The sequence below is a fragment of the Zootoca vivipara genome, chromosome 2 (genome assembly GCF_965207765.1).
Source record: "Zootoca vivipara chromosome 2, rZooViv2.hap1.1, whole genome shotgun sequence".
NCBI classification, from domain to species: Eukaryota; Metazoa; Chordata; class Lepidosauria; order Squamata; family Lacertidae; genus Zootoca; species Zootoca vivipara.
The window spans coordinates 28,003,260-28,027,258 of record NC_142584.1 but is presented as its reverse complement, the minus strand read 5'-3'; the positions used below and the strand labels follow the sequence as shown (position 1 = coordinate 28,027,258).

The 23,999-nt window shown below is 43.1% G+C and overlaps 1 protein-coding gene across 1 annotated transcript; it reads left to right on the top strand.

Annotated features, from left to right (window-relative positions):
- Nucleotides 1-12,132: 12,132 nt before the first annotated feature.
- Nucleotides 12,133-21,455, top strand: LOC118076302 (autocrine proliferation repressor protein A-like). The gene is made up of 9 exons (XM_088661175.1): nucleotides 12,133-12,322; nucleotides 13,322-13,496; nucleotides 14,100-14,148; nucleotides 15,759-15,881; nucleotides 16,965-17,063; nucleotides 17,189-17,278; nucleotides 17,468-17,597; nucleotides 18,407-18,527; nucleotides 21,377-21,455. The coding sequence occupies exons 1-9, from the start codon at nucleotides 12,133-12,135 to the stop codon at nucleotides 21,453-21,455; spliced, it is 1,056 nt and encodes a 351-aa protein (XP_088517301.1).
- Nucleotides 21,456-23,999: the final 2,544 nt, after the last annotated feature.

Sequence of the window (23,999 nt, the reverse complement as noted above, 5' to 3'; positions counted from 1 at the left end):
GACTTATGAGGATTTGAAATGTAAACTAGATGATTGGCTCCAATATCACCAGATAAACGAAGTTTTCAAAATGGATAGATTAATTGGTTTTCAATCAGAGAGGTCAAAGTTGGAAACAGAATTGTTAGAACCTAAGACGAAAATACTTTCCAGAATGTATAAATTGTTGCTTGAGTGGCATACGAAAGATGAACAAACAAAGAATGTTATGATTTTATGGGCAAAGGATGTTGGTCATAATATTATGATTGAGAAATGGGAGAAATTGTGGCATGAGAATATTAAGTTTACTGCGTGTAGTTTATTAAAGGAAAATGTAATGAAGATGATGTATAGATGGTATCTTACACCAGTAAAACTAGCAAAGATATACCATAACCATGATAACAAATGTTGGAGATGTAAGAAGTAGGCTCATTGTACCACATGTGGTGGACATGTCCACTAGTGAATGACTTCTGGAATAAGATTTATAATGAACTCAAGAAAGTGTTGAAAAACACATTTGTTAAGAAACCAGAAGCATTTCTAGTGGGCATTGTAGGGAAGGAGATTCCAAAGAAGAATGTATCGTTTTTTATGTATGCTACGACGGCAGCGAGACTTTTGATTGCTAAGAATTGGAAACTACAAACATTACCAACGATTGATGACTGGCAGATGAAGATGATGGAGTTTATGGAACTGGCTGAGATGACTGGAAGAATCCGCAACCAGGGAGAGGAAGCGATGGAAGAAGAATAGAAAGATTTTAAACTGTATTTAAAAAAATATGCTAAAGTAACATATTAGATCAGAAATTAAGACGCAAATAAACTGTAGAATTTAGAAATATGTGATATGAAAGCAAAAAAGTAAGGTTAGATAAGGTGATGAAAATGATTTAGAATTTACTAACTATAAATGTGTTAAAGAACCACAGGGAGGGAAGTCCGAGGAGGTCCCATTAAATCATGTGAGATGTTATGAGAATTACCACCACACATGTTTTTTCTTCTTTCTTTTTTATGTTATTTTTTTAATTTTTCCTTTTTCTTATGTATTGTTGTTATTTTTTCTGAAAATACTAATAAAAATATTATATATATAAAAAAGGAAATACAAGGGGGAGGTGCCAACACTCCCCAGGGACAACAGAGGGAAGGGTATCCTACCGAAACACAGGGATGAGCCGGGGTGGAGGGAGGAGGGGCAGGATACGTCATGGATCGGGACAGGGTGGGGGGGTCACAGGAAAGAACCACAGCAACGCGTGGCCGGGTCAGCTAGTGTATAATAAATCTGTAAAAGAGTTGAATTGTGTCAGGAACTGGCTGGCTGAAGAGGAGTACTGGGAGACTCCATCCAGGGAACCCCTTGGGGAGGCAGCGGAGGAGGAAGTCTCAGAGCCAGGGGAAGAGTGGTGCATCTTGGAAAACTGGTCAGAGGAGGGGGGAGCCTGAGGGGGGGGTCGTGTGGAAGAAGGAACAGGCTTGAGTGCAAGAGAAGAACCAGAGTCAGCAAGCCCTTCAAGGGCAGGATAGGGGGCAGAGGGAACCGCTTCAGGACCCAGACCTGAAGGAGAGGAGGAGGAGGGGACAGAATCTGAAACAGCTTTTCAGGAGCTGCCCGGTCCCACTATATTAAGCTCCCCTGCCACTTTGACTCCAAGGTCACGCAGGACTTTGCATGTAGCTGAACAAAAAGCTCAGAAAGCACAATGGGGGGCTCCTTCCTCCCAGAGCTTATGCCTGCTTGGGAGACATCCGGCGGAGGAGGAGGGTTAGCGAAAAGCAGGAGGGGCCAAGAGCCAATCTTGGCAACCGAGCTTGCATGCTCTCTGCTTCTATGCTATTTTCTTGAATAAAATGCTGATTTTACTTTGAATTGATGAACCAGCCCTGAAAGATTGGCCCACAAATGCTACATTAAGTGTCTTTTCATATTCTTCAAAGCAGCCTTGTTGACGTTGCATTGGCTATAGCCTGATAGAACTTATGTTTCATACATTCGCTGGAAGTAGAATTGCTGTGGGAGTAGATCCCTGAAACTCTTTGCTGCCTCTGCTGTCCTCATGTGTGGGAAGTGGTGCAGTTGGGACTGGACCTCAGGGCTCAAGTCAAGGATCCCACCACAGCCCGGCGACCCAGAGAGTAGCAGATGATGGGGGCAGCGGGAAATAAGGTCCAGCAAAAAAAAAACCTAGGCCAGCATGGGCATGTTGGTTCCCACTGGGGATGACACTGGTTGTGTTATGGTTGTCATATGGAGCCATGTCTTGAAACAATATACGGATATGAAAGCACAGGTCTTTCATTTAATAAGGAAGTAGGGTGGACTTTGTGTAACCATGGCCTTAGAAATGTCAAATCCTCCAAAATGAGGGACAGGAGCTAGCAGGGATGGCCTCTTTTTTTTAAATCTTTTATGTGTGATATAATCACATTTTGTTTGGCCTTTTTTATCTTTTATGTGTGATATAATTACATTTTAACTACTAAAATGTAGGATGGGTGACACCTGGCTTGAGAGCAGTACATGTGAAAAGGATCTAGGAGTCTCCGTAGACCACAAACTTGACATGAGTCAACAGTATGATGCAGCAGCTAAAACAGCCAATGCAATTCTGGGCTGCATCATTAGGAGTATAGTGTCTAGATCAAGGGAAGTAATAGTACCACTGTATTCTGCTCTGGTCAGACCTCACCTGGAGTACTGTGTCCAGTTCTGGGCACTACAGTTCAAGAAGGATACTGACAAGCTAGAACGTGTCCAGAGGAGGGCAACCAAAATGGTCAAAAGCCTGGAAACGATGCCTTATGAGGAACGGCTTAGGGAGCTGGGTGTGTTTAGCCTGGAGAAGAGAAGGTTAAGGGGTGATATGATAGTCATGTTCAAATATATAAAAGGATGTTATATAGAGGAGGGAGAAAGGTTGTTTTCTGCTGCTCCAGAGAAGCACACACGGAGCAATGGATTCAAACTACAAGAAAGAAGATTCCACCTAAACATTAGGAAGAACTTCCTGACAGCAAGAGCTGTTCAGCAGTGGAATTTGCTGCCAAGGAGTGTGGTGGAGTCTCCATCTTTGGAGGTCTTTAAGCAGAGGCTTGACAGCCATATGTCAGGAATGTTTTGATGGTGTTTCCTGCTTGGCAGGGGGTTGGACTGGATGGCCCTTGTGGTCTCTTCCAACTCTATGATTCTATGATGCTATATCTTTTTCTTCTTATAATATTTTTATATTTTATATTTTTAGTTGTACTTTTTCCTCTTTTATCTTTATTTTCTATAATTGACATTTTATTAATAAAATATTACTAACAGAAAAAGGATGTTTTGGTTTACATATTATTTTAGAAAGTGCTAATTAGGTAGATTTGCCCATAAATGTGAACTGAACCAAATTTTTCCCATCCCTAATAAAAATAGAACTGATTGGACAGGATGAATCCTGCAGTTCAACAACAGCCAAAGTTGCTGACTGTGCAATATTGAGGAATGTGGGGATGTTTTGCCACATCTAATATATGGATATGTAAAGCATAAACAATGCCAGGCAGATTTCACTGTAGTTTCCTCCTCTTCCAGTATTACATTACATGTATAATCTGAGGGATGTCATGCAACACAGAAACTTCTACACTAATCTGAACCTTGGCATACTTTCCAACTCTGTTGTGCAAGAGGAACCTAATCTTGGAAGGAAACTTTTTGGCTCCAAGACAAGGAAGAATATCTGCCCTAAATATTCCTGTGGAGAGTCATATGAATTTGAATACTGTACATGATTCAGAGCCCTGTTTGTCAAGTGATAATTTCAAAATATCGTGAAAGCTTAGTGTGACATTCATGGAGGGAACTTTACTAAAGCAAAGCTTTGGGTGCACTGGCAAGGCTTTTTTTCTATGCACAATTAATTGTTCTTGTTTTTCAAAATTTCTGTAACAACACAAGTAACAAACATAAACAGCAAAAAAATTTTTAAAAAGCATCACATCATTTCATAATACCATTAAGAAGATTGTTGTTGTTGTTGTTTAGTCGTTTAGTGGTGTCCGACTCTTCGTGACCCCATGGGCCAGAGCACGCCAGGCACTCCTGTCTTCCACTGCCTCCCGCAGTTTGGTCAGACTCATGTTGGTAGCTTCGAGAACACTGTCCAACCATCTCGTCCTCTGTTGTCCCCTTTTCCTTGTGCCTTCAATCTTTCCCAACATCAGGGTCTTTTCCAGGGAGTCTTCTCTTCTCATGAGGTGCCCAAAGTATTAGAGCCTCAGCTTCAGGATCTGTCCTTCCAGTGAGCACTCAGGGCTGATTTCCTTCAGAATGGATAGGTTTGATCTTCTTGCAGTCCATGGGACTCTCAAGAGTCTCCTCCAGCACCATAATTCAAAAGCATCAATTCTTCGGCGATCAGCCTTCTTTATGGTCCAGCTCTCACTTCCATACATCACTACTGGGAAAACCATAGCTTTAACTATACGGACCTTTGTCGGCAAGGTGATGTCTCTGCTTTTTAAGATGCTGTCTAGGTTTGTCATTGCTTTTTTCCCAAGAAGCAGGCGTATTTTAATTTCGTGACTGCTGTTACCATCTGCAGCGATCATGGAACCCAGGAAAGTAAAATCTCTCACTGCCTCCATTTCTTCCCCTTTGATTATACACAAGCAATCAAAGTGAAGAGTGGAATAAAAAAGAGTGAAGAAAGGAGAAAAGGGTATTTTTCCAGGACAAATCCTCATTTTCATTCTAAGAGTTGCCATAAAGATCCATAGTTAAATGTGTCTTCTTTATTTGCTCTTCAAAATATGGCAACCCTAGAGAGGGGATAAGACTCTGGCAGATCACACAATGGTCCTGGATGGAAGTTTCAGACCTCACAGCATATTTGTGTGTGCACATATTTCATATGAAGGTATTTCATATGCTCTTCCAAGCAAAGGAAGAGAAATATTCTGTTCAATTGCGGCAGGTATGGCATCACCATCTGTAAATTCAGTGTTATCCCACAGAAGTGGCTGGATGGTGAGAGCAGCAGTTTGAAAATGGAGATGGAGGGAGCCCCAATGCCATATGCATACAACGAATGAGGTGGGGGTGAGTCACTCTGTGGAAATTTAGGGAGCATTATGTACTGTATATGGGTCTCCATGTGGTTGGCTGTGACATGGATAAAAGGCCACTGCTGTTTCCTAGTCTCTGGAACCCAGAAACTATGGCTCCCACTCATTCTGCATTCACTTTCCCAGTTTCTAGTGCTTTTAAGCACATAATTTTATCCACAATGCATACCTACTTTTATCAAATACTACTGCTCAATGCATTGCCTTTCAAACCAGCTTCACATCGAATGGAGTCTTTAAGCCACTCCAACTTCATCTCTCACCAAAGTGTGAACACCTTTGCATAGGATAAAAGTATCTCCACCCTGTGAACGCTCCCTGGTGCCTACAAAAACAGAAACCAACCTGACCCTAATGTACCTGTTCTGATGTAAACTGCTAGGGTGGAAAAGAGCTGCGAAACAAAACAAAAACAAAAACTTCATTGTGTGTGCTCTAAGGCGGTAATGGGAGCACGCCCTGCATCAGTGACAGTCAATTATTAGATCCTTATCAATGACAATAAGGTAGGCCCACCCTCTGCTCTCAAAAATATATACAGTGTAGAAACCAAGCGCCAGAAAGTCTTGTCTTTTCTCAGCTATATATGGAAAGTGGACAAAGGTAACACAGTGACTGAGAAAAGTTGACCTCTTGAATGTCATCTCAGATTATGCATATCCTGATTTTGCTGAGGGACAACCCTCTTTCTTGCCATTCTAAAAACCGCAGTAGGCTACTTCCAGTTCTGATAATCTAAAATAGTTACCCAATATTCTAACCAAAACTGCAAATTATATCATTTTCACATAGTTCATGTTCCATGCCTAGGTATACTTTAGGCATAAGCAAAACTGTTCCTTGCTCTCATATATATATATATCTGACGATGTTATTTCCTTCTCTGAAGCTGTCACTTCTTTTTACTGATCTTACACTTCTTTGTAAGTATGAGATGTCAGCTCCTAATGACAGCTCATTACTTTTCCACAGGCAAGACAAGTACCTTTTAGCCTATATGCTTGGCTATGCAGCTTTGGACAGCATCTTGGCCCTTCTCAGCAAACTTCGGGGTGTACTTCTTTTTCTCCAGCAACCCTAAATATGTTGTTTGGCTAAGCTAATTTGTAATACATACTTTTTCAAGCAATTTAAAGCAGCTAATCAATCAATTCACTACTGAAAAGTTTAAAATAAATGAATCCTCCTGAACAATCCAATCAGAATAATTTCATAGGTGCCTTAACTTTATCTGCAATTCTCACCCCTACATTAAATTTTGTGAGTTGCAGCTGCCAAGTAAATCCTTGCACAATTCAATGCAGAAGGAAGAAAGGGTGTTTAGTGTAGGTCGTGTGTATACAATTTCAGTGTCACAAACAAGGTATCAGTGTCCATTCTATGCTACAGTAAGGCATTTCAGACAACCCTTTCCCAAATAACTTGTGTAAATGATGTCTCAGGAGGCCTGCTCCATTCATGTATTCAGACCCCATCAGAAGGATTGGACTATATATAAACATTTCTGTGCCTTTAAACTGTAGCTCAACGTTTCACTAACAGCTAGAGGAGGATAGTGGAGCAAGTAGTGGTTGTATCAGGGGATGGCAAACTTTTGGTATGCTTGATCCTGTTCTGGTTAGCAAATGGCCATGTGTGAGAAATTCAAAGTGTTCTGTTTTTGACCGTATCCTCAAAGCACATTGGGACTCAACATGCTTTTCACCATCTTGGGAACCTGTAGCTTTCCTAGGCTCAACCATATCATATTGAAGGAAGGGCATTGCTTGTAATAGGCATGCAACTTCAGAATGCCAGAAACAACCTTTATTTGTTATCAAACAGAAAACAGCAAGAAAAGATCAGGCAGTGAAATCCCCAGCGGGTGGCTTCACTTCAACTTTATTATTACAGTATCCCCATTCTTCAGAAGGGAATCTAAAATGAAGAGATAACAGCTAGCCAAATATTGAGTCAGTTCACATTTATGGGCAAATCTACCTAATTTGCACTTTCTAAAACAAACCAAAGCATCATTTTTCTGTTACTGTAGTAATATTTTACTAGTAAAATTTCAGTACTATACCATTAAACATTTGTGGTGTTAGGAGTCATTCTGCAAAGAAACAGAAAAGAGGATTGTAACTTTAAGAACCTTTTCTGTAAGTTCTGGGTGTGGTTTTCTAGACTGATTAGACACAGCTGGTGATGTGTAGAAAAGAATAGAAGTCGCAGCTTGAATTTTGCCTGCAGAGAGAGAACACCCACATGCTTTGTGTTTGTTGTTTTTGTATAGCTGTAATAAAACCTTTGTTTGAGTCTTTTACACTGGTCTCGTGATTCTGTCGTCTTCCACCAGAAGAAAAACCGCCTCCAACAGGTTATGGGCCCAGTCCTGAGTGGGCAGAAACAGAGCGTGGAAAAGAACCCAGGGACTGGAAGCGACTCAGTGTTTCCTAAGTGTCTGTTTGAGACCAGGAGCCGAACAATTCTTCAAGCCACGTGTGAGTAAAGACTTAGTGGAAAGCTGAAAGCTGGGTGCAGGGGCGGACAAAGGCTTTCCGGCGCCCAGGGCGGCACCGTGGGCATGGACCTGGGGGCGGGGCGTTGCCCACACAGCATGCATGCATGGCATCTCCACGCACAATGCATGTGCCATATGCACACAACGCATGCACAGGAAGCACATGATGTGTGTGCCCTATGCAGTGGCTCTGCACATGCGTGCTACGCAGCAGAGCCACCGGCAAACCTCAGTGCTGTATGGGGATGCTGCCACCCGCTGGGATCCTCCGCTCGCAGAGGATCCCAACGCTAGAGCGGCGCTGCCGGCAAGCCGCGAGCAAGCTGTAGAGTGATGTTTTTAAAAAGCCTTGCTTTGCAGCTTGCTCGCTCACTGGCTTGGTGTGCGCTTTCCTTTCCTGGGTGAGGGGTGGGCCAGGGAGAGGTGGGCGGGTGTTCCGATGCACTGAGCCCCAAAGAGGAAGCTCAGGGACATGTGCATGGGCTTAAATAGAGGTCCCTCGATCGATTTGACTGATGGCCCACTGGCCCAATTGCACCCGGGATCAAGCGACGTCCAATAGGGTGTTGTGGCCATTCAAACATTCCCACCCACAACACATGGTCTGGTTGCCAGGCTGCACCGCAACATGTGCCCTCTTGTTAGGGAGGACCAGATCAATACTGCATCCCTTCAGTGCAATTCATAGCATGGTACAGCAAAGAAATTGAATTCTTAGGGTGTGTAGTAGGTTTGTCTATTAGCCTATCATAATGAAAGGAACAATGCCTATCTGTGTTGTAATTCAGGAACTGTCATTCAGTTGAACCTATTAGTTTTGTTTAGGCTAAATAAATTGCATTTATGGACTTTCTTCATACATGCAGTTGTGGGGACTAAAGGTAGAAATCATCTTGCAGAAGTCCATTAAAATGAAATAGGAGCACCACTGCCCTCTTTTGTTGCTCTTAATCATTGCAATGGCATTTATGCAAGTGAGCTTCCCAGTGTATTTGTGCTACACAGAATTCAAAGCAGAGACTGAAAGCTCATTTTTACTGCTCCCTGCTGACCCCTGGTGGTGGTCCCCTGACATGACCCATGAATCTATCTGTGACCTGGATACTGAGTCAGAGCCTGCAGGGTGAGCAGATGCTGCACTGGGTCAACTTCAGGGATTAGAGTTGACTGCTGAAGATCGGAAGGCCACTGAACCTCCCACACTATTTTCATCCATGTTCAACAACACGTAAGTATTTATCTCAGAAGTTCCCACAATCCCAGCAACATTTCCAAATGCAGGCTGTCAAGGGAGAGCAATGCTATGGAAAGCTGGTGCAACGCTCAGCAGGGGTGCTGTGGCTTCAGCTCATGCTGCTGGAATCCTCCCCAAATTGCTATCCATTATAATGGTACTTCCAGAGAATGGCAAAGGCATAGCTGCCAAGTCTCCCGTTTTTCACGGGAAACCCCCGTATTTTAAACCGTTTCCCGCTGGCAGCCTGGATTGGAAAAAATCCCATAAATCCCCCGGATTTCCTACCTGCCAGGGAGCTGAGGGAGGCTCCATTTTGGGCCCTGGTGCCGCCTGATTTCCGGTGCCCAGACATGGGCAGCGCGGTACTGGAAGTCGCTTCTACGCATGTCCGGACATGCGTTGAAGCAACTTCCGGTGCCACTCCGCCCATGCCTGGGCACCGAAAATCAGGTGGCGCCGGCACTGGAATTTGCTTCTACGCATGTCCAGACATGCATAGAAGCGACTTCTGGTGCTGCGCTGCTGCTGATCCCGCATTTTTCAGCGGGAGACTTGGCAGCTATGGGCAAAGGCAGTTTCATTGTGCTAATCATTCTGATTTTCCCAAAATACACCTCAAGAAAAAGAAGAAAAAGATGGCTACTTATACTGTTGGATAACCGAAATGATTTCTTCTCTTGGATGAAAAAAACAATTTAAACAGCAAGTATTGTGGCGACTGCACATTAGAAAACACAACGAACATGGGAGTCTCACCTAAGCATTTCATAGTTACAGGTAGGTAGCCGTGTTGGTCTGAGTTGAAACAAAATAAAAAAATTCCTTCAGTAGCACCAACTAAGTTTTTATTTTGGTATGAGCTTTCGTGTGCATGCACACTTCATCAGATACTCTGAAACAGAATCCACCAGTCCCTTATGTATATTCAGAGGGTGGGGGGTGGGAGTGATGGTAATGGGTGATGGGCTGATAGGAGTGGTAAACCTGTTGATGACTGTTAACGACTGTTAATGACTGCAATTGGTCTTGCGGGGGGGAGCAAGGGCTGAGGTGCTAAGGAAAGCTTGCTCATGTATAATGAGATAAGAATCCTATGTCTTTGTTCATTCCATGTCAGATTTGTGTCCATTTATCCTTTGGCGTAGGGTTTGGCCTGTTTGTCCAATATAGAGAGCTGAAGGGCACTGTTGGCATTTGATTTCATGTTCACTTTTGGGCATTGCTTGAAAGTCTTGTCTTTGATAGCTCAAAGGAAATGTCTGTTGGGGCACACTTCCAAGAAACAAAGGGTGGCAACAGCATTTTTTGCTTAGGGTAGGAACAAATATTCTGCCAAACAACAGAACAATGGAATCCTGATCAAGAAGAGAAAATTAGGAAAAGTTCCAGGAAGCAGGAAACGAAGGCATGTTATGCCTGATAAGCTACTAAATGAACCTACCCTGTTTCAGTCATCATGTTAGATTAAATACAAAAAACACTGGAACTTTAATTCTTTTATCGCAACATTTAACAAGGTGTGCTTATGTTATGGTACATGCATTTTTGTATTTTTATGTTGACGTGTCTCTTCTTCAGCCCAGTGGAACCATATTTTCAGTACTGTCAAGGACAACATCCAGATCACTTCTGAAATATTTTGCCTTGAGGGATACTTACGAAAGGAAACATTTAAATAATGAAAATAAAATAAACACTTTCTAAGTCCTAGAACAAACAGTTTGAATCCTTGTGAACAAGTTGCTTGAGGATTTTTGTTTCTAAATTCACATTTGAATGAGCTCTAGCGAGAGTGAACACCAGGACTGGAATACAACTCACTGTCCCTAAATACAGGTAGGTAGCCGTGTTGGTCTGCCGTAGTCGAAACAAAATAAAAAATTCCTTCCAGTAGCACCTGTTGGTCTCTAAGGGGCTACTGGAAGGATTATTATTATTATTTTGCCCCTAAATAATTTGGGCTCAAGGACAGGCAGCAAAATCTGGGCTCAGACAGGCAGTAAAATTTACCAAATATGCCCCCCCCCCCAAAAAAAATCTTCTCTCTTTGGTGATCACTCATAGCCGAGTAAGATTGTCTTCCATAAACACAGTTTTAACAATGAGTCTGTAAGTGACTGTGGAGGCCAATTCTGGATCCACACGTCCTTCCACAGTGGGGACATTGGTTTCTGGGCGGGACTTGATCATGGTGTGGATTTGCCAAGCGTGCCTTCCTCTTAGCACGTTTCTCCCTTGCATCCTGAGATTGAGTGCCTTCAAAGCCCATGACACCTTTGGTAAAGGCTGTTCTCCAACTGGAGCGCTCGCAGGCCAGTATTTCCCAGTTGTCAGTGTTTATACTACATTTTTAAAGATTTGCCTTGAGACAGTCTGTAAACCTCTTTTGTTGGCCACCAGCATTACGCTTTCTATTTTAAAGTTCGGAATAGAGTAGTTGCTTTGGAAGACGATCATCAGGCATCCGCATAACATGACCAGTCCAACGAAGTTGATGTTGAAGAATCATTGCTTCAACCCATACACATATGTAAACAGCAGATTTTGACAGTTTATAATGCCTTGCATTGAGATTATGCACACTGTACCCATGGCAAAACAATGTACCTCTCTTAAAAAGGTAAAGGGCCCCCTGACCATCAGGTCCAGTTGTGTCCGACTGGGGTTGCGGTGCTCATCTTGCTCTATAGGCCGAGGGAGCCAGCGTTTGTCCGCAGACAGCTTCCGGGTCATGTGGCCAGCAGGACAAAGCTGCTTCTGACGAACCAGAGCAGTGCACGGAAACGCCGTTTACCTTCTACCTGAGAGTAAGCCTGCAAGGAAGCCAATTACAAAAAGGCATTTGCTTCTGCATTACTTCAGGCAGTGTCGGGAATGAAAAAGAGAAGAGGCAGGTTGCTGCTTGCCAGCATGTGCCACCGTTTTCTTGTTCCACTTCAATCCAGGCATGAGCCCATCCTTTAGGTGTAGCAGAGCACCCAGTGGCTTCAATTTGACGATGTGGCTGGGAGGATGCCTTGTGACTGGATGTCACTGAACAACAACTGGCACATTTCCATCTGCATAAGAGCCGCCCTGAGCATGTGATTTGGGGCCTTCCATGCTCAGTGGCCTTTATAACTACAGGGAAAGCCTATTGTAACATTTATGGAGGGAACTGCTCCGTAGAAAAGCTCTGGTGTGCACTGCCAACCTACTTGTTGGTTAGTGTGATGTGAAGCAACTGGGACAACTGCCAGCGGGCGACAGTCAAGTGTCTATTTCAAGAGAAAGATACTGACTGGGCTATGTATGCTGCTGTCTCCCTTCTCCTATTGACCACCTGCCTGCCCTCAGGATGGATGGTGAAGCAGAAGGCCCTGGATGACTACGTCAAGCAGCATGACCCTCACTACAGTTACACCCTCAAGAACAAGGAGGACAGGCCAGATGTCACCATCTATACCCTCAACATGACCTCTCTGAAGTGGCTGGATGGTGAGAGCAGAGGATGGCAGTTCTTTGCTTGCCCTTTTCATTTGAGGAGGATGGGAAAGAGCGGGGAGGAAGCCTAATGTGATGAGGAGGCTGCTAGATGGGTGTGATTGCTCTGTGGGAAGTAAGGAAACATGAGGAGCAGCAGCTACAGGCCTAGTCTCCCTGTGGCTGGCTAGAAAAGGGAGCATGGCCACTTCCTCAGCCTCTGGGGAAAACATACTTCTGAGGCAGAGATCAAGACATGGGTCCAAGCAGGACCCTTTAAAGTCATTAATTAGCACAAATTATTAAGGTTTGAATTAGAAAACTTTGTAAGGTGAAGGTCTGATAAAAGGGTGAAGTTGTCCTGTCTGAGAATGTAATGAAGAAGGAATGGTCTACCATCAACAGATCAACTGCAGGGCAACTGGGAGCTAACCTTAAATTAATGCAGAGGTCTGTCCTGGGTCATGCGACTTTCTTGGGTCAGCAGTATTCTCCTACCAAATTTCTCCATATCCCAGACACTTCCAAAATCTGCCCACAATGAATTGTTCACTTCAGAGCCCAATCCAACGTGAAATGTAACTTTTCAGATATTGCTGCATCCTGCTTGAGCATGAGGAACAAGATACATGCCCCAACCTCCAGTCATTCTAAATTTTCCTGACTGCTTTTATGATGACTCTTTTTTTTTACTTAGTGATTGTTCTTTTGGTGCAGATTCACATGTGAATCAGTACACTGTTCTTACTGTTATCTGCAGGAGTGGCTCAACATCCCTTTCCATTTCTCTTCCTTCCATGCTCCATTTTTTGAGCTATGATTGATGCGGTAGATGGGATTTGGAGTCTAACAGCATCCCTGCCCTAATTGATTTGGGGGGGGGGGCTGGTTACCTTCCTTTCATTTCATCTGTCCTGACTGTGTGTGTGTGTGTGTGTGTGTGTGTGTGTGTGTGTGTGTGTGATTTCTCTACTATTAGACAAATATCAGTTATGTTTCTGTGTATCCATTCAGATTCTGAAGTGGATGCAACAGTTTGGTGGCATGAACTGATCATTGTTGTCCCCACAAACCCCAAAATGACGAGCGCCTGTTTGCTGATGATTGGGAATGGAAGAAATGATGATGTCCCTCAACCCATGGACTTAAGCGTTGAAGAAGCCATTATGACAGCAAAATCTGCTGGGTTGTAAGTATCAGGAAGAATCCCTGAGAAATGATTATGACACCAACTCTGCTTTGTTAACACTGTTAAAGGAATTAGTATCCCTACTAGAATAGAGAACTGTGAAGCAGATGTTTAATGGTAATCTAAATCAATCCACTGTATTCAAGAAAGTTTCTTTATGCTTTTTTCTTGGGTTATCTGCCTCTCAGCTCCCCAGTACATATGTACAAATTATGACCAAGATGTTTCTTTAATTCTTTGTCACACATACTCAGATCAGGCATTCAAATCATTTAAGAAACTATAATGACCATGACCTACTGTTAATTAAAATGGCAGCAAAAGGAGAGGAAATTAATATCGGTTTGCTGTTCTCTGAACTGCTGTAATAGTGTGTGTGTGTGTGTGTGTGTGTGTGTGTGTGTGTGTGTGTGGATTTTAGCAAATTTTATGACTGGCCCCAAAGCCATCCAGAGCTGTAGGCTCTGGTTGCTTTGGCATCATTGTCTGTCAATCACAAAGCGTATTTGCTTGGGTTGATGTTATTTTCAAAGAAGCATGAAGCACTTTCACAGCCATTGCCGAACAGATACTAATGACTAATACTTCGCTTTGTCTCTGAAGTTGCACAGCTATTTTGAGGCAGATCCCAAACCAGCCAGTTACCTACCATGTAAGTGCTCTTCCCACACTCTCTTTCATACTCTTATGTGTGTCCACAGAATGAATTGATTGGGTGTAGGGATGTTCACATCTGACAGTTTTGATTTCTCTGTTTCTCATCCACACACACACACCCCCAATCAAATCTAAAGTTCAGTTCTCCACAATTACGCACCCGTCTATGGAATTTTTTTTAGCTGCTTGTGACGTTTCATCAGTATTTTAGTGCAATTTTCTCCGAATAAGCACATTGTGTGTGTGTAGTTTCCCCTAATGTACACATTTTTGCAAGCACTTTCCCCTAATATTATGCATTTTAGATGTTATTTTTTCCTAATACATCATTTACTTATTATTAGTCTCCTTCCACACACATATCTCTAGGCAATTTACAATAAACCAGGTAAAAAAACAAAAACAACACAATAAGCAGGAGATATATTTTACGCGGGACACGGGTTGCGCTGTGGTCTAAACCACAGAGCCTAGGGCTTGCCAATCAGAAGGTCGGCGGTTCGAATCCCCGTGACGGGGTGAGCTCCCATTGCTCAGTCCCAGCTCCTGCCAACCTACCAGTTCAAAAGCACGTCAAGTGCAAGTAGATAAATAGATACCGCTCCGGCAGGAAGGTAAACGGTGTTTCTGTGTGCTGCCCTGGTTTACCAGAAGCAGCTTAGTCATGCTGGCCACATGACCCAGAAGCTGTATGTCAGCTCCCTCGGCCAGTAAAGCGAGATGAGTGCTGTAACCCCAGAGTCGTCCGCGACTGCACCTAATGGTCAGGGGTCCCTTTACCTTTACCTATATTTTAAACATATGCACACAACAGTCCAAAATAGACACCCATAGCAAAAGACCCATTCATCCAACGGGGAAAAGCTGTTGGAACAAAAATGTCTCCAATAGTTTGTAAAAAGTGCAGATAGTGAGCTGTCCCTGTTCTGTGGAACAGAATTCCTGCTGGGATACAGCACACACACACACTCTTTGAACCTTCCACAAACAATGGAAAACATTTTTTTTGTTTAGATACACTTTTCCAGCTGGATGAAATAGTCTCTACCATAAATGGTTTATGTTCAATTGTTCTCAAATTTATCTCCAGGCTGTTCTTATTTGTATGGGTTTTTAAAGCAGCTAAATGTTTGTAAATTGCCTTGCTACATGCATTGAAGGATATGCAAAAATAAACAAATAGAATAGCACGTGCGCTTTTGTGTGTGCATTATTTTGTTGGCATATTGCATCGTGAAATTCAGAAGTGTGAAATCTGCGTGGACAGATTCATTTCGTGTTTCATTTTGCATATTGCTTCAGACAACACAAATGAGGGACGTTGACGCTAAAATGTGAGCCAATTTGAATTTCTCCCCCATCCCTCATTGGTATTGTTTTCCAAAGAAAACATTTGTATTTCACTTTTGATATATTGATCCTCATTCTGTCAAGCAGAATCGCTCAACCTGTAACAGAACTGAATGAACGCATTGCTGTGCTAGAGTAATAGATCGTGGCAGTTCTCATTCCACATGGTATGAGAACTAGGGCAGACCTATCATGTTGTTCTAGGGGACAAGATGGGATACTTCAACCAAAAACTTTGATCTGTTTTGTTTCTAGAAAATCTCTATGCAAAAATGCAAGAATGGCATTGAAGATTATGCCGTTTTTTGTTCATGGCGGAAGTTCATAATTGACAAGATGGCACAGCCAGATGTGCTGATTCAGTTCCCAATGGTCAAGGTAACTCTGGCTCCTTCCTTCTTTCTGGATTGGTGGACAGACACTGCCAACATTCAGGAACATGTTGCTGCTTGTTCCCAGCAATGTAGTAATGCTAGAAGAGTTATTTTAAAGGTTTCTTAAGCTTTAAGAAAAAGCTTAATAGCAGCATGGGATCATTCTTTAGAGGAATCGTGGGTGGGGGTTGGGAGGGAGGTTAGGAGCGGGGGAGAGTCCCCCTCGTGCTGCTCAGCTGAGTGGGAAACAGTTGAGAGTGGTGAAAAAAGGTGCTGGACTTCAGAATAAAGTTGATCTTTATTCTAAGGCCCCCCCCATTTTTTCCTACTGCTTGACTTAGCCATGGGAAGATATACTGTCGACCATGTAAGATTAGGCAGTGGTCCAGAAGCAGCCTGGGAAGTGCAGGTTGTACAGTTCTGAAGAGGAAATAGGAAAAAGGGCATGTTTCATGGAGACTATGCATACAGACTAGAGAATCTACATATGCCCAGAAAATGTGCAAAATGAAGTCAAGATACCATACATACATTTTCAAAGGTCTGTTTGGGATTATGCATAATGTCCAGATAATATTCAAAATTTAGTTGAAGATATGAACATTCTGCAAAGCCTATTAGGGATTATGTATAATTGCCAGTGATATACAAAATTCACTTGATATATGCACATTTCCCTGGCTTTGCTGGAAAGTATGTATGATGATCACAAATTCTACACAATTCCCTCTTCATTGAAGGATTATGTGCATATTCTGCTTGAGACCTGACGAATGAGCACAGTGTTGCAAAGAACTAAACACAGAATATATCAGAGGGTGAAATTAATTCATTTTGTTTCTAGGAGGAGGATTTGTAAAAAATATCAGTGAGCTGATGAGTGCTGATTCTTAAACCAGCACACTGTGTGTACCATCAGCATTGCCCTTGCAGAATACAGTATAGGGTGTCCCTGTTAAAGCTCTGAAGACAAACCTTATTGTGATGGCACTAAGATTATGCCATTCTAACAATAGAGTATCCTCAGGCTCTTTGCAAGTATGTCTTTTGAATTCCAGAGGCTGTAATCCTTTTGTCTTCTGTTCAGGCCACTGTGCGAGCCATGGACACCATAACAGCATTCTTACAGAAAGAATCTGCTGGAAAGATGAACATTGCCAAGTTCATGTTGACAGGTGGTTCCAAGGTAGGTATGAAGGTCTGTGCTGCTTTGCTTTCCGTGTATGTAACACATTATCTGTGGTTTTTTTTTGTTTTTTTTTTGTTCCCAGTGCACCTTCCCAACCTCATTCTTTTGTCTCTTTTTGGCAGCGTGGCTGGACTAGCTGGCTTGCGGCAGCCGTGGATGAAAGAGTTGTGTCCTTTGCTCCAATTGTATTTGATCTTTTGAATATCATTAAGGTGAGAATCCAGTTTCTTCACAGTAAAGTAAAGAAGAGTAGAGAACAACGAGACTGTACAAAGGGCAATGCGCTATGTGTGTGTAGTAACTCTCCATTCTATAGGATTTCAAGTACTTAAGCTTTGGCACTTGCTGTATGGAAAGTCTTAATGTGCACAGAGGACTCACTTCTGGCTGCTTTGCTTTAGAGCTGGCATCATCAATACCGAGCGTACTGTGGCTGGACATTTGCATGGCGGCACATACATGAACTGAAAATTACTCGGAGGTTGGACACTCCACGGTTCAAGATATTAACTTCGCATGTTGATCCACTTGGTGAGCACTTCTTACTGTATGTTCTCAGATTTCTCTGATAAATGATATGGTAGCAGAAGAAAGGATAGTTGTAGAAACGGAGGGAACGGGCAATTTTGGTGGCGCTATTATGCACGAAACAAGCATGGAAGAGCATGGTGTTATGCAGAGGAATAGGGAATGGCTTGATCAAATGAAGTCTTTTCCACTTTGGTGTAGATCCATTATTTTGTCTGGGGTGGGGCAGTGTGGGTGGAGCAAGTAAGCAATCAAGCTGGTCACTGATTAGACACTTTTGCATGCTGTCCTTCAGCAGCCTGCCTTGAGTAAGTGTTCACTCCCTTCTGTCTTCCCCCACTCCAAACTTCCAACTCCTTTTCTTCTTCCTCTCTCATTTCTTCACTCCCCCTTCCTCTGCCTCTCCATGTTTCTTCCTCTTTAAGCCAGTTACCGACTTTGTTAAGCTACAACAGCCAAGTGGTATACAAATTTTGTTAAATAAGTTTCTGTTGTGGCATGTCATTAATTATATATAACCTGCAGACTTCAGCTTTTGCTTGACTGATTCTGGAAATCAAACGAATATGAGAACTGCTGCAATTTCAGCACCTGTGTCCACTGGACAGAATTCTCCCACGTCCTTACATCCTGCCCCCTGAGTGTGTGCCGCTCTTTAGGGATTTGTGGTTCTTACTCCATTCTGCTTATTCTCTATTGCTTCTGTGCAGTCTTGCTATCCTTTTTATGATGATTTATGATAAAACAAGGTAGTAGCAACCTGAGAACCATATGTTGGTCATTTCTGTAACAGCTAATTTTTCCATCCCTAGCATATAACGAACGATACTTAAACAAGCCCAAGTATCTAATCATAGCAGCAGGAGATGAATTCTTCCCTCTCGACGATTCCCACTATTTCTTCAATGAGCTATCAGGAGCAAAATATTTCCGGTGGGTTCATGCTGCTGCTCTCATTTTTCCTTATACTATCAAACACCAGCCCATGTTCTGCAAAACTACAATAAGGTGACTCATTCCGAGCCAAGAAAATCTGGATTCAAATCTGCATCAGTTACGTGCATTTAAATGATAACGCCTTTTTTCACTTAATTCTGTAATGTGTTACTGTTGTGCAATAATTCTGCATAGTCTAATCAAGGACAATGGCAAGGAGCTGTGCAGGACACCAAAGCCTCACCCTGATAACTGGAAACTTTAGTAGCTCCTGTGGCTTTTGAGACTTTACCAGGCACACACCCCACACACTCCCAAGCATAGGACAGGATTCAACTAACAAACTTTACCAATGGAAGCCCACACAAGGACTTCCACTGGCACAACAAGGTTTCCCCCCATTTCTGCACCCCCTTCCAGTTGGCTGGGGGGTTCAGGAGAACTCCTGGAACACAGGAGAGGAGATAAACAAACTCTCTTTTTTGGAGGAAGGGCAGAAGTGACCCAGGTTGTTAGACAGTCAGTGGATGGTGTTATTAACCCACCTTTGTAATTAGAACGATAAACATGCAACCAGTGAACAAAATGCTAGTTTAGCCATCACTCCAATCGACACGGCAATGTTTCTGATGAGTGCCTGCCACTTAAATTATTATTTTTATTCACTATGTTTCCATATCCCTCTGTCAATTTGCTTGCCATCTTACTAATTGAAAAGGATTTTCTTTCTTTCTTTCTTTCTTTCTTTCTTTCTTTCTTTCTTTCTTTCTTTCAAAAAGCCTGCAAAGCAGTTCTGCCCTCTGATGAGTTGAAACCTGATCACACAAAGGACACCAACCAATGGGTTCTGTGCAAAGGCAGCTTTTGCTATGTGGTTCAAATTAATCTATACTGCCTTAAAAACGTTTACAATTGTATTTACCCTCAATAATTCCTGGCTTCCTTGCAAGTGGGAAGTATGTTTTGTCTCCTCCTGTCTGTTCTCTCCCTATATTCTAAATCACATTTTAGTGCATTTGATATAAACCTTTACTTAATATTCATGGAGACAGGTCTTTGGAACCAATTAAATATTGTTAGAAGAACAGCAATTTCACATTTGAGTTCTTTAATAACTTTTTGGTGGGTAAAATCTGGTGATTTTCTGTTTTTAATTTGTCAGTAGAGCCTAGAACAGGCATCCCCAAACTGCGGCCCTCCAGATGTTTTGGCCTACAACTCCCATGATCCCTAGCTAAGAGGACCAGTGGTCAGGGATTATGGGAACTGTAGTCCAAAACATCTGGAGGGCCGAAGTTTGGGGATGCCTGGCCTAGAACCTGGCTACATATCCCTCCTGCAAAATTCACAGATGCTTTGAATTAGAATACTCCCCCCCCCCCCGCCTGTATATTTTTCTATATGTGTATATTCCAAAGAAGAAAACCCCATAAAGAGTCAAATTTCTGTGATTAGAGGAAATATGTAATTGCTTTGTCTATTGCAAGGGAGCTATTATTTCAAAAACCTCTCTGTTGCCCTGCAGGGCCACCCCAAACAACGATCACTTGATGACACGGGACCCATCGATAAAAGTATCGATTGCAATGTCGGTTATAAGCTTTTTTCTTAGCACCATTTTGAATCTGAAAATGCCCCAAATTTCCTGGAAGAGAACCGAGGTGAGGACAACTCAGGTTGCATTACATACTGTGCAACATAAGTAATTCAGTCATGAGACTTGTTTTATTATTTACTTCAAGCCATGGGTACACATAACCTTTTAACTGATGAAAATCATAGTTTATCAAGGACACTCTCTTAAGCTCAAGCTTACTAGGAAATTATCAGTATTATTGGAAGCAGGAAGCCTTGACCAATGTTCCCATAAATGACAGGAACAATTATGACATTTGGCCATTTTCTGAGGGCACTTGGTTGGTTTTGAGCTTTACTGGTAAATATTAGAATATTATGACATTTCCTTCTGGCCTTTTAATGTTACATTCAGATACAGTAAATATTTAAATAGGCTCTATTAGTATATTTATATGAATATGCCCCTAGAGGCAAAGCACAAAGATAGGTTCTTAATTTCAATGAAACTGAAAGGTTCTTAATTTCAATGAAAGCTATAGGTTGATTTCACACAGACTGTTTCCTGACACGTTTCTATACTAGCCAGCTAATTAGGTGGCTGCTGTTGAAATGAGATCTTTAGGATCTACATAGGAAGAACCATTGCACAGTGGTATTTGCTTTGCATGCTGAAGGTCTTTGGTTTGATCCCTGATGTTTCCACATAGGCCTGGGAGAGAAACCTGCTTGTAATCACCCTCGACAGCTGTTGCCAATCAGTGTAGACCAGGGGTCCCCAAACTACGGCCCCCGGGCCGGATGCGGCCCAATCGGCCTTCCAATCCGGCCCGCGATGACCCCCGCCGCCCGCTGCCGCCGCCCGCTCTCACGGCGCGCGGCGCAGCGACGATCTAAAAAATCGGCCAAAAATCGCCGAAAATCCTTTGTGCGCATGCGTATGGGCCTCTCCCGACCCGGAAGAGGTCATTTCTGGTGCACTTCCGGGTCGGGGGAGGCCCATACGCATGCGCACAAGCGATTTTCGGCGATTTTTTTCCCGCCCTCCGGCCCGCTGCACGCGCACTCCCCTGCCCTCCGGCCCGCCGCACGGTAAGTCTGGGGACCCCTGGTGTAGACAATACTGAGCTAGATGGACCCAATGGTCTGCTGCCTTATACCGAGTCGGTATAAGGCAGCTTCCTATAGAAAACTTTCATGTAGCTGATAGAAGAAATGGGTGATAGCTTGAGGAACACTTGATATTTCTGTCCTATTCTCTCTTTTTCTAGACAAAAGCTGCAGGCGTTATCGAGCTCTACACAGATACGGAGCCTTCAGCAGTTAAATGTTTCTTTTCTAACACTTTAGACGCTGAAAGGTAGGATTTATTGTGTATGATTTATTAATACAGATATACAGAGTTGATATGAATATACAAAGAATGGGACAATCTGTTAATCTTGGTCGTCTCTTTCTTAAATTCAGTTCTCCACATTTCTGCTGCATTTTGCAAATTACTGTGTTGTTGTTTTTTTAAAAAAAACCTCATGAAAAATTGCCAGCATTTTTGTGTGCTTTTCTCTTAATCTCCACATTTCTGTATGTCATTTTGTCAAATATGCATATTTTTGCAAACAATTCCCCCTAGTGCTTTTTTTGTTTCTTATTTTCACTAACCCATGCATTTATATACACACTTCACCCTAGAATTTCTGTGCACATTACTTGGCTTGAGAGCCACATTACAAACTTTGTAGACAGGTGAATTTTGAAGGATGTCTGTGTTTTGGTTTCCACATTATTTTTGAAAGTGTGACAATGAAGGTTCGCTTTTAAATCTCTACAAAGAAGCCATTGGGGTGTTTCCTTCCCTTCCCGGGTTCTGTGGGCGGGTTTTTTGGGGGTGGGGGTGCTATGCGCAGGGGCGGGATGCACATTTTGGGAGTGGGGTGGGCAGCCATTATAGTTTTTTATACGTTGCCTGAAATCCTTTTATATGTTTTCAAACCTACAAACAAGGTTCATCGGGGAACTCTGTGGGTGGATTACTGGATATGCTCTAGAACTTTTGAAATCGGGTTGGTGGTATTAAAGAACCATTAGAATGGCTGAGTCATTTGAGTAGTAGACAAAGAGTATTTTTTATTTCCTTAAACATAACGATCCCTTTTGCTTCAGTAAGTGAACTATTGCCTTGGGAGTGGTAAGGTAAAGGGACCCCTGACCATTAGGTCCAGTCGTGACCGACTCTGGGGTTGCGGAGCTCATCTCAGGTTATTGGCTGAGGGAGCTGGTGTACAGCTCCCAGGTCATGTGGCCAGCATGACTAAGTCGCTTCTGGCAAACCAGAGCAGCACACAGAAACGTCGTTTACCTTCCCGCTGTAGCGGTACCTATTTATCTACTTGCACTTTGACGTGCTTTCAAACTGCAGGAGCCGGGACTGAGCAATGGGAGTTCACCCCGCCGCAGGGATTCAAACCGCCGACCTTCTCATTGGCAAGCCCTAGGCTCAGTGGTTTAACCCACAGTGCCACACGCGTCCCACTTGGCAGTGGTACTTGTCTCCAAAAAGTAGCTTCCTCAGCACTCACTGTGTCGCCTCCTTCCCTTCTCATTCTCAGGCGAGACTTCAGACTGTTGGTAGCTCCTGGTCCTTCAGGTGTTTCACAACCCATATCTTGGCTTCCCTGCAAGGTTGAGAAAGTGGTAAGAGGATTTGGGATTGGGGGTTTCTCCAAGCTTCGTAACACAGTTGAATGAATCAAATGCCCACCCCTATGCACACAAGCAGTTCTTCAAAAATAAATTATTTCCTTCAAAGATGGGATTTGTTGCCGACACATTGAATTAGCCCATTTACAGTCATACCTCATGATACGTCCGCTGCGGGTTGCGTCTTTTCAGGTTACGGACGCGCCAAACCCGGAAGTCCCGGAAGTGCAGAAGCACTAAATTGCGCTTGTGCAGAAGTGCCGCATTGCGTCACACTCATGCACAGATGCAGCGCTTCAGGATTGCAAACATGTTGCAAACAGACCTCCGGAACGGATCCCGTTTGCAACAAGAGTTACCACTGTATTTGCAAAGTTCTTTTTTAAAAATTACACAGATAGTGAGTGTACTCAGTTAGGATAGTGGTGTGGTGTGGTGTGTGTGTGTGTGTGACATGCACCTGCTGGTTACCATTTGTGATGGGCTGTACAGCAAAGTCCATTGCTGTTGCTTCCACCTTAAAGGAGCAGAAGCTCATATGTAACAATAAGGCCCACTCAGGTTCCTTTAAGGTGGAAGCAACAGCAATGGACTTTGCTGTACAGCCCATCACAAGAGTCAAACAACCAAATAAAATGGGATTCTTTCATTATATAAGTTACCAAAAACATCCATAGGATAGTTTCATTTCAAAGCTCAGCAGAGTGTATTTCCATCCATGTTGCCCCAGGAGGTGTGAGCTAAAGAGCATTATCTTTATGCTGCATTTCTAAAAAGACCCATGCTAGAAGGTAAGCCCCACTAATATGTTGGGGCTCATGAGTCTATAGCAGAGGTGGGGGACCTCTTTTGAAATGAGAGCTGCATTTCCTTCAGGACAAGCTTGTGGAGGCTGCATGCCAGTGATGGGCAATGTCAAAGGCAAAAGTGAACAGAGCAATCAATGTGAATTCTACCATTGTGCAGTAGCCTAGTTTCTTCACAGTCACACTTCTTTCTCTATCCTCCATCCAGGCAAGCAAGAAGTATTATCAGACTCCAAGGACACATTCCAGCCAGGTGGGAAAAGTTTAGGAGGGAGGAAAGCACAGCTGGTGAGGGTTGTGGTTTAGAACTGTGGGTGTCCTGGAGATTATCCCAAGGGCCAGATAGAGAGGGCTGGAGGGCTACCCTTGGCCCCTGGGCCTGAGGTTCCCC

Coding starts and splice junctions, on each gene's coding strand:
- LOC118076302 (XM_088661175.1), top strand. CDS start 12,133: ATGTATGCTGCTGTCTCCCTTCTCCTATTGACCACCTGCCTGCCCTCA. Junction 17,279..17,467: donor ATCTTTTGAATATCATTAAG/GTGAGAATCCAG, acceptor GCTTTGCTTTAG/AGCTGGCATCATCAATACCG. Junction 17,598..18,406: donor TTCGCATGTTGATCCACTTG/GTGAGCACTTCT, acceptor TTCCATCCCTAG/CATATAACGAACGATACTTA.